General features: G+C 36.7%; 1 protein-coding gene across 4 annotated transcripts in view; it reads left to right on the top strand.

Annotated features, from left to right (window-relative positions):
- The window catches only part of LOC106876175 (uncharacterized), a 130,147-nt gene that overhangs the window by 44,052 nt on the left and 68,878 nt on the right, over nucleotides 1–17,217 (top strand). For all 4 annotated transcript variants that reach the window (XR_016242472.1, XM_089354558.1, XM_089354555.1 and 1 more), the window contains exons 11-16: nucleotides 1,030–1,191; nucleotides 2,892–3,010; nucleotides 5,205–5,445; nucleotides 8,755–9,028; nucleotides 13,277–13,420; nucleotides 14,826–14,895. Coding sequence is in view for 3 of the 4 variants with exons in the window: in XM_089354558.1 (XP_089210684.1) it covers nucleotides 1,030–1,191; nucleotides 2,892–3,010; nucleotides 5,205–5,445; nucleotides 8,755–9,028; nucleotides 13,277–13,420; nucleotides 14,826–14,895 (1,010 nt within the window). In the remaining variant the exon portion in view is untranslated. The remainder of the gene's footprint in view (nucleotides 1–1,029; nucleotides 1,192–2,891; nucleotides 3,011–5,204; nucleotides 5,446–8,754; nucleotides 9,029–13,276; nucleotides 13,421–14,825; nucleotides 14,896–17,217) is intronic.

Below are 17,217 nucleotides of genomic sequence, written 5' to 3'. Positions count from 1 at the left end.
AGTTTATCTTCTAAAGACTTTCCCCTGCTAGCAATATAAGCAAAAGTGCATTTTGCACCAAAAGTCAATATGAGAGTTTCTCTCATGGTAACTACCACAGTATAGTTTGTTCAAGCAGAAAATTCATGCCTAAGTGAGGATAGATATTACCTCTTGATATTAATACTACCTCTGTTGCCAATAAAAAATTTTTACACACGCACTTGCTAATTAGCCTAGTGGGCTTCACCTTAGCCCTTTTACTTCTTCCACTCCTCCTCTCCTTCCTCCTTCTCATTCTATCATTATCCCTACTCCATCTGATTTCTCAGAACTTGTATTAAATATTTTACCCTAATATTTCCCATCCAAGTCTACATTTCCCCAATGACTTCTTGCTCACCATGGGCATTCCACTACCAACCATTAACCTTCAAAAATTCAAAATAACTAGCATCCAATTATATCTAATTATACCAAGTCTTGGGTAGCAACTAAAGACAAAAAAAGGTAAGGGATTTACTTATTCTTAATTTAATAATGTAATAAATTGATAAATTAGTAAAAGACTTCTCTCTGGTGGGAAATTTTGACTGAGGATGGTTACTGTTACCACCTACAGTTGCTTCTGGAGTAAGAGAGAGGGTGAAAGAGTTTACTGAGAGATAGAAGAGAGGGCAGAGATTCCCTTTAAGAGGAGAGAACTGCTTCAAGGTTTATAAAATCTTATTTTTACTTATTCTTATGAGAGAGCATATGAAATAATATTTCCATATAATCCATTTTTTTTAGGCATCCTAATAATTGTAGATAGTGCCATTTCAGCCTTCTTATGGGCTCCTCAGTATAACATAACTTGAGATCATAAAATTAATTGGTTTATATTCATTTTAAATCTTTAGGAATTACATATGATCAATTGTCTCTCTGTTTTCATTAGACAATAAAGTTGGTAATTTTATCTCTGCAGTTCTTTGCACATTTTCCATACTAAGAAATAATTTCCTAAACTATAATTCCATATTTGCTGAATTTTTCACTCTATTTCAGGCCTTTGTTGGTAAACTGGACCCTGCTGCTATGTTATGGGTGTGGGATCAACTCTTCTTGCAATACTGGCACCAGCAAGTTTTCCATGACATATGCATAGCATTGGTTGCTCTTTTGCGGGAACACTTCCTCGTAGCTTCAGACTACCTGCAGATGAAACAGGTAAGATTTTGAGCCTACAAAGTATGATGGTAATGGTAGAAGTGTTCAGGTCAGGTATGGGGGATATGTGTTATTGTAGCACATTGCTGTACCTCACCTTTTGTTGGTATCTGCTTGGGTCTTGCTGGGCAACCCTCTGAGCAGTGTCCCAGTCAGTTCCCATCTTCATGAGATACTTCCTCATCTGTCATGACCATGAAGCATGTGACCAACCAACATGAGTCATCATCCCAGCCAGATTCTCAGGAAAGAGAACACAGCACACATGATCCAGTTTGGAAAATAGAGCAATGTGACCAATCAGACTGTGTAAAATTATTGGTTTGTGATAATTATAGTTAATGTGTTAAGGATTCCCTTTGGTCATGAATGACCATGGGATTGCAGCTAGAAAGTTCCCCTCTGAGGCACAAGTCAGAGCAATGTTGTTCATGGAAGATCAGCAATCACCCATGCATACCAGTCTCCCTTCTCCACACCACCGAAGTTATTCAAGGGGAAGATAAAGGCTGATACAGCTTGGCACCAATGACATTGCAACTCATTTCTACTGCTGAGTGAACTGGAGCAATGTGAAATAAAGTGTCTTACTCAAGAACATAAGACACACATCTTGGTCTGGGGAATAAAATCACAATCTCAGGTTTGAAAGCCCGACACTCTAACCACTGAGCCATTCACCTTCGCAGTAAATGTGTTAGTTAGTGGTTATATTGCTGTATATAGTAGTTAGTGTGGAGGCGCAAAGGCCCATTGGTTAGGGCAGCGGACTCGCAGTCATAGGATCGTGGTTTCGATTCCCAGACCAGGCGTTGTGAGTGTTTATTGAGCGAAAACACCTAAAGCTCCATGAGGCTCCGGCAGGGGATGGTGATGAACCCTGCTGTACTCTTCCACCACAACTTTCTCTCACTCTTTCTTCCTGTTTCTGTTGTGCCTGTAATTCAAAGGGTCAGCCTTGTCACACTGTGTCACACTGAATATCTCTGAGAACTACGTTAAGGGTACATGTGTCTGTGGAGTGCTCAGCCACTTGCACATTAATTTCACGAGCAGGCTATTCCATTGATCGGATCAACTGGAACCCTTGACGTCATAAGTGACGGAGTGCCAACTACTATAGTAGTTAGTGGTAATTATGATGGTAGGAAGAATTATGGAAGAAGAAGTTGGAATAAGATACGTGAAGTGGCAAGATTAGATCTTAGAATGTGTCTTTGCTTCAGTGAAAAGATGACACAATATCAAAAATGGAGACACAATATTCTGTAGGGTAAACTCCATCCAGTCCGTGTCAGAATGGCCAAGCCTTTGAAGCATCTATGTAATTGATCAACCAGCTAGAAATAACAGCCAAATTTTCTTCACTTCACTTCACACTGTACTACCTTCTAAAAAAAGAACATTGGATAATGTGATCCTATGTAAACTATGTTAGTTCGCAAAAAGATGGGATGGACATGGCTGGAAGACCTTTGGCCATAATTCTCTTGAATCAAGATTGACCTGTGGCTAAGTAATATATAACAATAAACAATGCATTGTGGGAAAATGGACATTAAAATACTGAAGATTATAATGATGATAATATAACTTTAAATAATTTTAACAAATAATTTTTGTTCTGACTAATGTGGTATATCCATGTGGTATATCACATTCTTAAAGATAATTCGCTAATCCTTTCTCTTCTGTTGTAGGTTTTTGTTTCACAGACCTTCCATCTTCTTACTCTTGATATCCAGCGGGCTTACCTTGCAGTTGTCAAAGGCAGCACCAACTTACATGATATTGCCAGCCTCAACAGATGTTCACCTCAGTAATATAATCTCTGTCTCAGTTTGTCTGTCTGTCTCTGTCTGTCTATCTATCTCTCTCTCCTTCTTTCTTTCTCTCTCTCCTTCTTTCTTTCTCTCTCTCCTTTCTTTCTCTCTCTCCTTCTTTCTTTCTCTCTCCCCCTCTCTCTCCCTCTCTCTTTCTCTCTATCTCCCCCCCTTCTCTCTCTGGGATAGCAGTAGGACAATGATACAACAGTAAAACAATAACAATAGAATAATGATAATATGATAGCAAAGAGATAACCAACCAAGCAACCAGCCAGTCATGTGCTTCTAGCCAATGAGGCAGCCTCTATGTGGTCACTCACCCTGCTAGAAACAGGACACCATCTATCCCTCAAATCACATAGCACTGTTTTATAAAGAAAGCACACATTAGATAATGTCATCTTGCAGATAGAGGGAGTGGTCACTTGTGGAACACCTTTGATCATCAGTTTGATCAAATAGAACTGACCTATGATGAAGCAGCAACAACAATAACTCTAAATGTTCCTACCACAGCAATAAGCACTACTCTGCTTCTTTTGCACAGAAAAAGGAAACAAAGACAATATGCATACAATATGAAATGCATGTGTGTGTGTGTGTGTGTGTGTGTGTGCATGTGTGAGTGTGTGTGTGTGTATGTGTGTATGTATATATATATATGTATATATATATATATATATATATATATATATATATATATATACTCTGGAGTAAGCACATAAAATGTGCAACAAGGTGGAAAAAAGAGTACTCAAATACCAGAGGTAGAGTAATATGCTTTATTTAAAAGTAACTGTCTTTTGTTATATTTATTAAATATAGCATATATATATATATATATATATATATATATATATATATATATATATGTATATGTATATAAAAGTATATATAGTATTATATATATGTATATATATATATATATATATATATATATATATCATCATCATCATCATCATCATCATCATTATCGTTTAACGTCCGCTTTCCATGCTAGCATGGGTTGGACGATTTGACTGAGGACTGGTGAAACCGGATGGCAACACCAGGCTCCAATCTGATTTGGCAGAGTTTCTACAGCTGGATGCCCTTCCATATATATATATATATATATATATGTATATATAGGTATGCAGTATTATAGATCCATTACAGCTGATCTTACCAATCAGTTTCACACACAATATTAGGTAATCAGTTTATCTAATACCTGTGTTTGTCCGAGACAGCCAGTATCAGAAAAATGGTGACTACTCTCTGTTGCTGGAGGTGAGGAAGTGTTACATCTGGTTTGTAAGTGCTGCGATAAAGATGAACCTATGTTGCAGGAGACAATCAAGAGAAGGATCCATCATCATCATCATTTAGTATCTGTTATCCATGCTGGCATGGGTTAGATGTTTGACTAAACTAGTAAGCTGGAGAGCTGCACCAAACTCCAGTCTGTTTTAGTTTGGTTTCTATGGCTGGATGTCCTTCCTAACACCAACCACACCACAAAGTGTACCTGGTGCCTTTTATGTGTCACCAGCCTTTTACATTATATCCCTTGCCTCCCAATAAACTTTGAGTGAGTTGTGACAGTCAGCAAAAGTGGGGTGGGATTGATGTGTGTGTAGGGGTGAAAATATAGATATTATCATGCATGTCAAAAATAAACCTTGCTCTTCAATAAGGGATCAGTTTGGGCCAAATGCACTAACCCAGAAGGCTCCTCTGATGTAGCAATGGGTGTCTTCAACAATGCATGTGACCTTATTGGCTTTTTCATTCTGGATTTACTTCAGAAGAAATTCCCCTCAACTAGCTTTGGCCTCTAGAGAGAGACAATGTTTTGGCAATATTGATGAGGGTGAAGGGCCATGCCCTTGATAGGATTAGGAAAGACCTTAATCCTCATCCTGGATTCTTTTGGCCTCAAGGAAACAACAACAACTAACCTGAAGATAGTTGATTTCTATGACTTGGAATCTGATGTCTGTGGACCCTATAGGAAGCCAAATGTAAGGCTGACATACATCAAAACAGCTTCTAGCCATAATGTTCAGGAACCTCATATTGTGTAGTTGGTAGTATGGTCAATGGTAAGCAATGGACAAGTAGTTCAAACCTTGTTAATGATACACTTTCTCTTTTCTCTCTCCAATTGTTTTTTTTATAATGTCAATAAGATTTTCTTTTCAGAGGTGTCTCAGGAGGTGACGTAGCAGCAACTGCTGGTATAATGGGTGAACAGTCTTCTAAATCCATCACTGACTTGGCCAAGAAGACACATAAATTGGACATAAAACCTACCACTGAACTTTCCAATCTATTTATTGATTTCAGTAAACTGTCAAATGAGAGTTTATCAATTCAAATCTCTGATGTTTGTTTCAAATTGGACTTCCAACAATCTGTATTGCAGAAAGGAACTAACAAAAATGTAATTCATATATATATTCTTCAATGAGATTTACATACATCACATAAGCATGAATATGCATGCATACACACAGATACATCTATTGTGTATTCATATATATAATAGATACATAGAAATGCATGCACACTTACTTACGAACATATATGTGCACACATACATTGAATATATACATATACATATGCACATACATAAACACATACTTGCACTCACACAAAATGAATATATGCAAACACACACAAATACAAATGAGTACATACGAATACCAAACATATACACATACAAATGAATACAAACACCACACATGCAAACGAATACATACAAATACATATGTCAATTTTACCAGTTTGGGAGAGCCTATAATGGCCATGGATACAGCCCTTTCTTTTCTACTTTAAGAAAAAAACATCCACACATGTATACACATTCAAATACACATACATACAAACACAGACATGCATGTATACTTACACAAAGATCTATACATACAGGGCTGGATAGATGGATAAGTTAATCCTTTTCCTATAGAAATCTGATACACCCACTCAAAATTTCATTACCCTCAGCTGTGAAAAGCAGTTTTATATACCAATCAATTTTTATTGAGGAATGTCATGCTTGAAATTATTTTTTGTTGAGATATGTCAAGTTTATTGAGGCAATATGACTTGTAGACAATACCAGTTCTATTTTTTAATAGATATTTAGTATCATTACTGGAATAGTCATGAAATTTAACCCTTTAGCATTTAAACCAGCTATAACCAGCCCAAAGTGGCCAGGCCATAACTAGCCTCCCACACCTCCCCTACAATGTCATTCTAAAAATATATAATCACATCATTGAAATCTCAAAGCAAAAAAATAATGTATGATTAATTCAACATAATGTGAATAAATAAGTATTACATTTGACAAAGTAATCTGAATACTAAAGGATTAATATCGCAATTTCAGGATTAAACAGGCTAGAGTCTAGAGCCTCAAAATAATTGTCTTAAATTTTGGCATAAGGCCCACAATTGTTGAAATTCTGGTTTAAGCACCCCATATAACCCCCTCATAACTTTTTTACTTTTGGGAATTTTTAGAAAATGTTTGCAAATTTGTGTTCTACACATGGAATTCATACGATTATGCAAAAAAAAAAATTCTGTAATTTAAGGGCTATTTAACTGTTATTTTTTAGCACATCTAATGACCACCTGATACCTTCCTTGTTTCTTTGTCATTCTGACATATTGATGTTTTTCAATATCTTTCTCCCCATAAACACATACAATGTTCCATTGCTAGGATTTAAGCCAAAAATTTGGACTGTCTGTATTTTAAACTCTGATTTTAAAGGAAACATTTTGAAAAATTAAAAGAAATATTTTTTTCATAATCTTATGAATTTCCATGTGTAGAAGAGAAATTCACAAAAATTTTCTGAAAATTCAAAAAATGTTATGGCAGATTATAATAGGGTGCCTAAACTAGAATTCCACCCCACAATTTTGAGGGGAGAGGGCAAGTTGATTACATTTACCTCACTACTTGACTGGAACTTTATTCTATCAAGGATAGAATGAAGGATGAAAAGCAAAGTTGTCTTTGGTAGAATTTAAACCCAAAATGTAAAGAACCAGAAAAAATGCAGCTCAGCATTTTGTCCAACATGCAAATGTCTCTGCCAGCTCACAACCTTTTAGAGCCTCAAAATAATACTTTCTAGTATAGATATAAAACCTGAAATTTTTATGGGGAGGAGGTAGTTGATGATATCAACCCCAATGATCACGGGTACTTATTTCATCAACCCTAAATGGATGAAAGGTAAAGTTGACCTCAGTAGAATTTGAACTCAGAACAAAAAGCTGGAATGAATGATGCTAAATATTTTGTCCAGCATGCTATTGATTCTGCTAGCTCATTGCCTTAGGGCAAAATAATTAAAACGTGTTTCCTTTTCTATTTGTGAGATTGATTGTGAGCTTTTAACAAGGAACTATCAACTTTTATATAGTTGAAGGTACTTTAATGATCATAGAACATATAAGTTTGCAAGCGATGCAAAGTAGAGCTACTGAAGTGTTTTGAGAATAGATTATGGATAATGACTACATAATATAGTTTTACATGAAAGCGAAATTTCTTGTCAGAAACAGCCACATAAATGGTGTAATGAAATTGAAGGAAGACGTTGAAACTTCCCCTCTGTGAGTTTATTTTATTTAACAGCAAAGGGAGCTATATTTTTAGAGAGAAGTATGATTGGTATGTTAAAAAATGACAATACAATACCTACTTGAAAAAGTAGAGTTAAAGGAATATATTTGCTATGGGCTTCAGGCAACGAAAAATGAAAACATGAAGAGTTTGACTTCAGTTTACGAATACTGCATTGAATTTTTAGCAGTTCACAGTGAAAAGATGTCGCGCTTGAAATATCATAATGGATGGGTAAATAATCATCCTGAAAGGGAAACAACGCATTGGTAAGTAAACAAAGATATCAACAAATAAAAGAGAGGGAAGAGAACATTACCTTTCAAGTAACTCAAAATAGGTAAAGGTAAGCTTGCCATTAGTATGGAGGTTAAGACTGTTTGGTATTGAATATTCATCATGTACAGTGTTCTTAGTCAATTTAATCACCATTGCAGGTGGACAGTCAAAATAAATAAATAGACAAAATCCTTTCACTTTTATGATATTCTCTAACCAAGTAATAATACACAATTATAACATATAAATAAATGATAAATCAAAAAAATGTGAGAGCCCCTAAAAAATATTTTCTAATGTCAATATATGACCGTATAGATTAGAAAAGTATGGAAGAACTTATATACAAAAACTATGTATATACAACGAATTAGAGAAAAATCCATGTAAAACCGTTTTTTACAGTTTGTCCATTTACGCAGGAGCTCTGGGCAAAATGTTATAGTGCATGACCATCCTTGGGACATAAGTAATGTGTGTGCAAAGTTTGGTGAAAATCGGTTGTGAATTGTGGAAATGTATGTGTTAGTCAATATACATACACAAACTGATTTATATATACTAGATATATATATACAATAGGCTTCTTTCAATGTCTGTCTACCAAATCTACTGACAATGTTTTGGTTGGCCATAAGCTTTAATAGAAGACACTTGCCAAAGGTACCACATGGTGGAATTGAACCTGAAACCATGTGGTTGGGAAACAAACTTCTTACCACACAACCACACATTTACATTTAAAAAAATCAATATAATCTGTGGAATCTTTGTGACTTGTAATATTTTTAACACTGTTTATCCTTATTTTTTTTATAACAGTTGCCTTGGAGAGAATTACCTGAAACTAACGAGATTCTTATGAATATCATACTGAAATTTGGTGATGAGTGCATCGAATTGAAGAAAGTTCAGTCCTCACAGATTTCATTTCAGACGACTCCAACCATAACAGGGAAACTGATTTATATTGCTAAAGTGACTGATGTGTTTAACTTTGCTGATATTTCTGTATCAAACTACATAGATAAGATGATATCGGGAGAATACTTTCATCTCATTGTTATGGTGGTGTATGTCCATAAGAATGTCATTTGTGAGTAACTCCTACTTGCTGTTATCTTTTTTTTTTTATCAATATTTATGATTGAATTGTTTCAGTTGATTGAATTAAACACTCTGTAGTTAGTCTTTTATCTATTACCTTTTACTTGTTTCAGTCATCAGACTGTGGCCATGCTGGGGCACCGCCTTGAAGAATTTTAGTTGAACAAATCAATTACAGTACTTATTCTTTTATAAAGCCTGGTATTTATTTTATTGGACTCTTTTGCTGAACTGTTAAGTTACAGGGATATAAAAACAAAAAACACCAGCACTGATTGTCAAGTGGTGGTGGGGGACAAACACACACACACACACACACACACACACACATACACACACATGGCTTCATTCAGTTTCTGTCCACCAAATCCACTCACAAGTCTTTGGTTGGTTTGAAGCTATAGTAGAAGACAATTGCCCAAGGTGCCATGCATTGGGATTGAACTATGTGATTGGGAACTATGTGATTGGGAAGCAAACTTCATATCACACAGCCACTCCTGCACCAATGATAATGAAAATTTTTTTTGTGCGATAATTATTTTAATCCCTACTGCAAAGAAGGAAAAACTAAATAATGTAAATTTAGATGTTGATTATATCAGAATGTGACAGCTAGATACAGCTGTTTGGATGCTGTTGATTTGGCATAGCTGACTGGACATTCAGCTAGTTTTGGTGACAGTATGTTTTGACAATTAAAGTAAACAAGAAATTTACACATACAGATTGAGTAAGAAAGAGAAAGGGGAGGAGAGAGAGAGAGGGAGAGTGAGAGACTGAGGAGAGGCAAGAGAGAAAGGAGGGGCGAGAGAGAGAGAGAGAGGAGGGGTGAGAGAGAAGAGGGATGAGAGAGAGGAGGGGTGAGAGAGAGAGAGGAGGGGCTGGAGAGAGGTGGGGCGTGAGAGAGAGAAGAGGGGTAAAAGAGAGGAGGGGCAGGGGAGAGAGAGAGAAAATGGGAGAATGAGAACCATTAGAACATCTGATGGCAAATATGTCAGTGTTGAATTGGTGGTTCTAAATAGGCAATGCCAAAATGTCTACGCTAAAACATCTCACACCTCACACTCTGACTATATATCAAGATGAGTAAAAAGTGAGCAACTGTTTTGAAATATGAAAGTCATCACAATATATTTCAACAATCATCATCATCATCATCATCGTTTAACGTCCGCTTTCCATGCTAGCATGGGTTGGACGATTTGATTGAGGACTGGTGAAACTGGATGGCAACACCAGGCTCCAGTCTAATTTGGCAGAGTTTCTACAGCTGGATGCCCTTCCTAACGCCAACCACATCAGAGTAAGTACCATTACAATCAAAACATTTTTGCCGAGTTACAAGTTTGTTTATTCCAGTAACATAAAAATCTGGAGTTCTGGAGCTGATGAACTCTTTGAATGCACTTTTAGTATCTGTTTGATTTTTGAACTCCTCTTGCAGGAAACCATCAATGTTCTTGAAAAAGTGATAGTCAGTAGGAGAAAGGTCTAGGGAATAAGCTGGGTGGGGAAGAACTTAGTAGCCAAGTTCCCTCAACTTCTGGAGCATCATTAGGGAAACATGTGGTCGAGCATTGTCATGAAGAATGATTGGCCCTATTCTGTTGACCAGTCTGGGATGAAGGAGTAGCAGTTTTCCATTCATCTTGGCAATTTCATGGCAATATGTATCTGCAGTAATGGTTTTTCTGAGTTTTAAGATGTTATAGTGGATGAGTCCAGCAGTACACCACCAAACAGTCACCATAACCTTCTTTTTGAAGAGCTCGGAAGAACATTTTTTTATTATTGTACAGAATCCACTTTTCATCACAAGTTACAATACGGTCAAGAAATGGATCTGTCTGGTTACGGAGAAGAAGCGACAAGCAAATTTCATATCTGTGCATTTTCTGATTTTCATTCAAATCATGTGGTACTCATTTGTTGAGCCTTTTTGATTTTCTGATCACATGCAAATGATTGCAGGCAGTTTTCTGGCTAACTTGAAGTTCTTTTGCCAGTTCTCAAGTGGTTTTACGTAGACCTTTCTCAATGGACGGTCTTTAATTAACCATTATTGATGACAGATGGGCGTCTACTACGTTCACAATCTTTAAGGCTCAGGTCTCCACTGCAAAATCGTTTAAACCATTTTCAAGCTGACCACTCACTGGTCATTTCCTCACCAAATGTTTCATTGATATCGTGAGTAGTTTCAGCTGTTTTATGTCCTTTTTTGAAGTTGAATAGCAAAATTGCTTGAATATCGTGCAATGGCAGTTCCATTTCAGATGTTTGTAACAACAGTGAAAAAAATATCAATGTTAATTTATTGATGCATTTGGGCAAGTCTATGTCTGTATTATCAAACAATTGCAAAAAAAATGTTTAAAAAAAATTCAAAACTCTGCAAAAATCTAGTACAAATTCTTCATGGTTCAAAACGTTGCTTACTTTTTACTCAACCTGATAGATACAGAGTGCAGATGTTTATCAGATAGGTCAGTGGTTCTCATCTTGGATCCATATGGCCTTGAAGATCCATAGAAGACTTTTGGAGGTCCACACAACAAAATAGTAAATCAGAGATCCACAATTGTATTTTAAGGGCTCCTGAAAAAATTTTGCTCTAGATGTATGTATTGGTATGTATAGCAAAAAACAGCAAGGTTTTTTTCTCTAACATTTTACATAATTCAACCTATACAGGTTAATGTGTGAAAACTATAACAATTTGGAAAGAAGCTTTGATAAAACTAGCTTTGAAACATTGAATGGTTATGGGGGTCTACCAGAATAAAATTGTAACCAAAGGGATCCATAGATAAAAAATGGTTGAGAACTCTTGAGATAAATACAGTGGTGTAGATGTTGAATGGATTGATACACTGTATTTTGGGCCTACAAGAGAAAATTTTCAAGGTAGAACAAGATTGCTTTTACCCGTGATGTTCCTTCCTTCCTTCCTTCCTTCCTTCCTTTCTTTCTTTCTTTCTTTGATAAATTCCTGTTAGATATTCACAGGTCTTTCCGTGCCCCAGACCAATGTGCTGGCTGAACTCCTCATTTACAGGACCTGAATGTGTTGATGACTGGAGTAATAAAATCTGTTGATATTGACCAGATAAATACAGTGTGTAGATGTTGAATTGATGCATGGTTTGACATGGCATAATGAAATACATCTTTGTTTGCAGTGATTTGAAAAAGAGCTCAGTCTATTAGTTCTGTCCAGTTCAGCATACTAACTTGAACTAGTTCACTCTCCCAGCTCTATCTGCATAGTTCAGTCTATTAATGCTGTTGTACAATATACATTCAAGGCTTCTAAAAACAAATGTAAGTTTGTTTATATGCACATGTGGTTGTTACATTTCACAAAGTTGTCTATTTAGCGCTTAAAATCAGCAGAAATGTTCTCAGCGGGCAGTTTAACTTAATGGAAAAGCACTTAAGCAGTGTATTGGGGGATGTGGGTTCAACTCCCATGACTATTTGTTGACAACTTTTTCCACCTTGTAAGAGTAATAATACCCAATTTTTCTGCTGCTTCAATAGTGATACTGCATTTGAAATATCACTTTCTTGTCAGTATTGTATGATACACATTCAATGCTTCTAAAAAACAAATGTAAGTTTGTTTATATACATACATAGTTATTACTATCTAGTTCATTGAACTGGCTTTATCAAATTCAGTTGACTGTCTCTACATTGTTCAGTGTATTGAAGTAAAAAGTAAGTCTTGTGGACATTACTGTCTCAAGTGCTAGGATTCATAGGGCCAGTTGCCTGGTTTCCTTTGTATATAAGTGACTGAGATCGCAATATTCTTCCTAAATGGGCTGCCAGTTCATTGCAGAGTTACTCATTTACCATTGATTGAACTGGAGTAACATACAATGAGCTTTTTTGCTAAAGAACACAATGCACCTACCCAGTGCAGCAATTAAAACCATGACCTAACATTAGGTCATGCACCGTCACAGTTCAGTTCAGTCTACCAGCTCTATGAAATTCAGTCTTTCAGCTCTATACATTTCAGTGCATTACTTCTATTTTGTTCAGTCTACAAGATCTATCTAGTCCTGTGTACTAGCTCTATGAAACTCTGTCTAGTAGCTGAGACTGGTTCTATCTTGTACTGTTCACGTCTGTCTACTGTCTACTTAGAAAAAGAAATAATGTTTAATTTTGTATGTAACAACCCATTGAGAACAAAAATATCATTTTCCTCTTCTTTTTACAGCAACCCTTGGTTGGGCCTTTATTCCACTGACTGAGCTGACCCAAAGAAACACTGTAGCTGCTTTACATTCTGGAGCCATTCCTGATATCTTCATGCAGCAACATGTCAGAGAATCTATCAACTGCACAGAAACGTCTTCAAAATGTAAGCAAATTTGATGAGCATTTTTCTTCAACTTTGTTTCACAACAATGCTCCGTTACTATAACATTCTTTTTTGCTTTTTAATAAAATTATGAAGGAAAGTTTCAATTTAAATGCGAGCATTTTAAAATGGGTAGTTTTGTCTCATAGAACTAAAAGTGGTCTCAGGCTGTTGGTAGGGCAATAGACTGGTAGAATCAGTGGAATATGAGATGGAATATTTTACAGTATTTGGTTATGAGAGATAATATTTATTACCACTTAAATGTGAATGTTCTGTTAGAACAAACTTTATTACAGTAGATACCATGAGAGAAATTCATTGTCATAGTTAATGTGATGATCACACGCTATGTACCTTCCTTCCAAGCACTGCTATAAACAGCGGAAGTGAGCTAGAATGTTAAAACTTAGTGCACATGCATGGCAGAGTACAAGGTCAATCTGTGCCAAGTGGCTTCACTCTGCATACTTTAGCTTCGTTACTATAGCAACAGTCTGGATACTATGGTCAAGAAGTCTGAGCATGAAAAAATGTTTCCAAAAGCCATGGGTGCTGTGCTGTTCTTTTTTTTTTTTAATTTTATAAGCATGTAAGCCATAGCTTTCAGGATCATAAAAGTATTTAAAAATGCTGAAAGAGAGAAAATCAGATATTCAATTAACCATTGAATATAGGATAAGTCCACCAAAACCAAGAGAACCAATAATAATAAAATGTGAGTCCAGTAGCTATAAGGCTCCTAGTTTAAGAGATAATCAATGGATCATGCAACTAATTCTCTTGTCACAGGAAACTAACCATCACTACCTTACCAAACAATTCTTTACTCTACATTAACTGGCACTCTGTCAGTTACAACAAAAAGGGTTCCAGTTGATCTGATCAATGAAACAGCTTGCTCAAGAAATTAAATTGCAAGTGGCTGAGCACTCTACAGACACATGTCTGAGGGAGATTCAGCATGACATAAAATGTGACAAAGCTGGCCCTTTGAGATACAGGTACTACTAATTTTTGCTAGCTGAGTGGACTGGAGTAACATGAAATAAAGTGCCTTGCTCAAGGACACAACATGTTGCCAGGAATTGAGCTCATGACCTTACGATTGTGAGCCGAATACCCCTAAACTCTAAGCCACACTTCTTTATCATATAACTCTACATTACATAATTCTATATTCCTGTCAATACTATCTTCCTCAAATAACTCTTTATCAAATACTATAATTCTATATATACATATATATATATCACTCAATAGTTCCTTTTTTACTTCCCAGTAATTCTTTATCTTACTCTATATTCCAACTCTAATTTTTTATTCTACACTATAATTTTGTATTCTGCACTTTAATTCTATATTCAACTTTCACTGTTTTAATATATCGTATTTTTGTCTAAAGATATTTTAGGTTACAACTCTGAATTATTTCTAAAAGTAGATATAAGAACTGAAACTGCTCTCAACGCCAGGTAAGTAGGGCATATGTCCTCCTCTCCCTCTCCCTCCTCTCCCTCCTCTCCCTCTCCCTCCTCTCCCTCTCCCCCCCTCTCCCTCCTCTTCATCCCCCTCTTCATCTCCCTCCCCTCCCCGCTTCCCCTCCTCCTCCCCTCCTCCTATCCCTCCCCTCCTCCTATCCCTCCCCTCCTCCTATCCCTCCCCTCCTCCTATCCCTCCCCTCCTCCTATCCCTCCCCTCCTCCTATCCCTCCCCTCCTCCTATCCCTCCCCTCCTCTACCTCCTCCTCCACCTCCTCCTCCACCTCCTCCCCCACCTCCTCCTCCTCGTCCACCTCCCACCACCACCACAGCCGATCATCATCATCATTTTAACATCCATTTTCTGTGCTTGCATGGGTTGAATGGAATTTGCTGTGGCAGATTTTTTCTTTATGTTCAAATGCCCTTCCTGTCATCAACTGTCACGTAAGGTAATATTTCCCCATGCCCAGACATGTTTTCACTGCAGACTGGAATTGAAGGACACTACTTGCATGGCTGTGAAATTTGTTTACAACTATCGTGCAAAGATAAAGCATACAGACAGTACTGCCCCCCCCCACAAACACACACACATACAATCACATATATATACATAGCAGTTGCCCCAAAATATCATCAAGATACTACCTCCCTATGTGACACAATCTTGTTGCAAAAACATTGCCATCCAGAGAAAAGACTGCCCTGAAATCCCCCTGTTATTGAATATGTACTCAAACATCTGTGAAGTGTAAGCATAACAGATCAGATATTGTCGCTTGGAACAGACAAGAAAAAGTATATATGTATCATCATAGAGGTCAGATGTTCTGCTGATGTGAATATTTCTTTGAAAATCAAAGAAAATAACAATGTACAGCTGCTTTGAAATTTTCAGCTTTTATATCCACATTACAAATTTACATTTATACCAATAATAATAGGTGCACTTGATTTTATAAGTAAATGCCTGACTGACAGTCTGGATAAGCTTGAATTTTCAGGAAGAGAAATCAGTCAGCTAATTTACACATTACAAATACAATCTGAAAGTGAAACAATAAAAATATGCAAGATTTTTCTGAGGTTTAAAATGTGACATTGTTTTTGTGATTTACATTCCAATGATGGACTATGCATCTTTACTAGAAAATAGCCCCTTCCTCAGAGGAAGAATTTAAAGAATTAAAAACAAAAAGCACAAGCATGGTTGTGTGGTAAGAAGCATGCTTCTCAACCACATGGTTCTGAGTTCAGTCCCATTGTGTGGAACTTTGGGCAAGTGTCTTTTACTAAAGTCTTGGGCTGGCCAAAGCCTTGTGAGTGGATTTGGTAGAAAGAAACTAAAACAAGCCCATCGTGTATATGTATATATATATATATATATATATATATATATATATATATATATATATAGCTATATTTATATATGTGTGTGTGTTTGTGTATGTGTGTGTGTCTGTGTCCATGTGTGTGTGTGTGTGTTTGTTTGTCCACCACTGCTTGACAACTGGTGTTGGTGTGTTTACGAGGTGGTATAAAAGGGTTCCTGGATTTGTTATGTTTAATAAAAAATAACTTATTTACCAAAGTTTTAAGAGTCACCTTACACAGCAATACACTGATCCCAGTGTTCCTGCCACTTTTGGAATCCAGTCAGGAAATCATTTTCTTTAAGTGAGTCAAGGACCTTCTGTGATTTGCTGTGGATCTCAACAATGGCATTAAAAGGGTGACCTTTGAGCTGTATTTTCATCTTGGGGAAGATATGGGAGTCTTCAGGTGCTAAATCTGGTAAATAGGGTAAGTGTGGAAGTGATACCATGTTGTTTTTGGCAAGAAACTCAAAGGGTACATTGTTGTTATGAAGAATCCAGTTCCTTGCACTCCACAGACCTGGTCCCTTTCACTCAATGTCCTTCCTTAAATGCTTCAAAATGTCACAGTAGAACTCTTGGTTGATGGTCTGGTCCTGGGTAATGAATTCTTGATGCACAATAACTCATTTCTGAGGGTGATGCTTGTGGCAGGTCTTCTAGATCGCATGTCTTCCAGGGACGTCCTTCTGCTTTTGAAGCACCTGTGCCACTTGAAACATTGCATACAGCTCATTGCTTCATAACCGTAAGCTTTCCAAAACATGCTCAATGTCTCAGTAGCAGACTTCCTAAGTTTAATGCAAAATTTCATGTTGGCTAATTCTTCCTGTCCATTGCAAAATCGCAGACTACAGCATACATGTCATCACAAAACCGCAAATTTCAGAATTTGCGAAGTAATCACAGTGACGTCACTCAGCACACTGACTCATGA

Source organism: Octopus bimaculoides, chromosome 1, assembly GCF_046866305.1.
Source record: "Octopus bimaculoides isolate indiv1 chromosome 1, ASM4686630v1, whole genome shotgun sequence".
NCBI classification, from domain to species: domain Eukaryota; kingdom Metazoa; phylum Mollusca; class Cephalopoda; order Octopoda; family Octopodidae; genus Octopus; species Octopus bimaculoides.
This window is presented reverse-complemented; position numbering and strand designations above follow the sequence as displayed.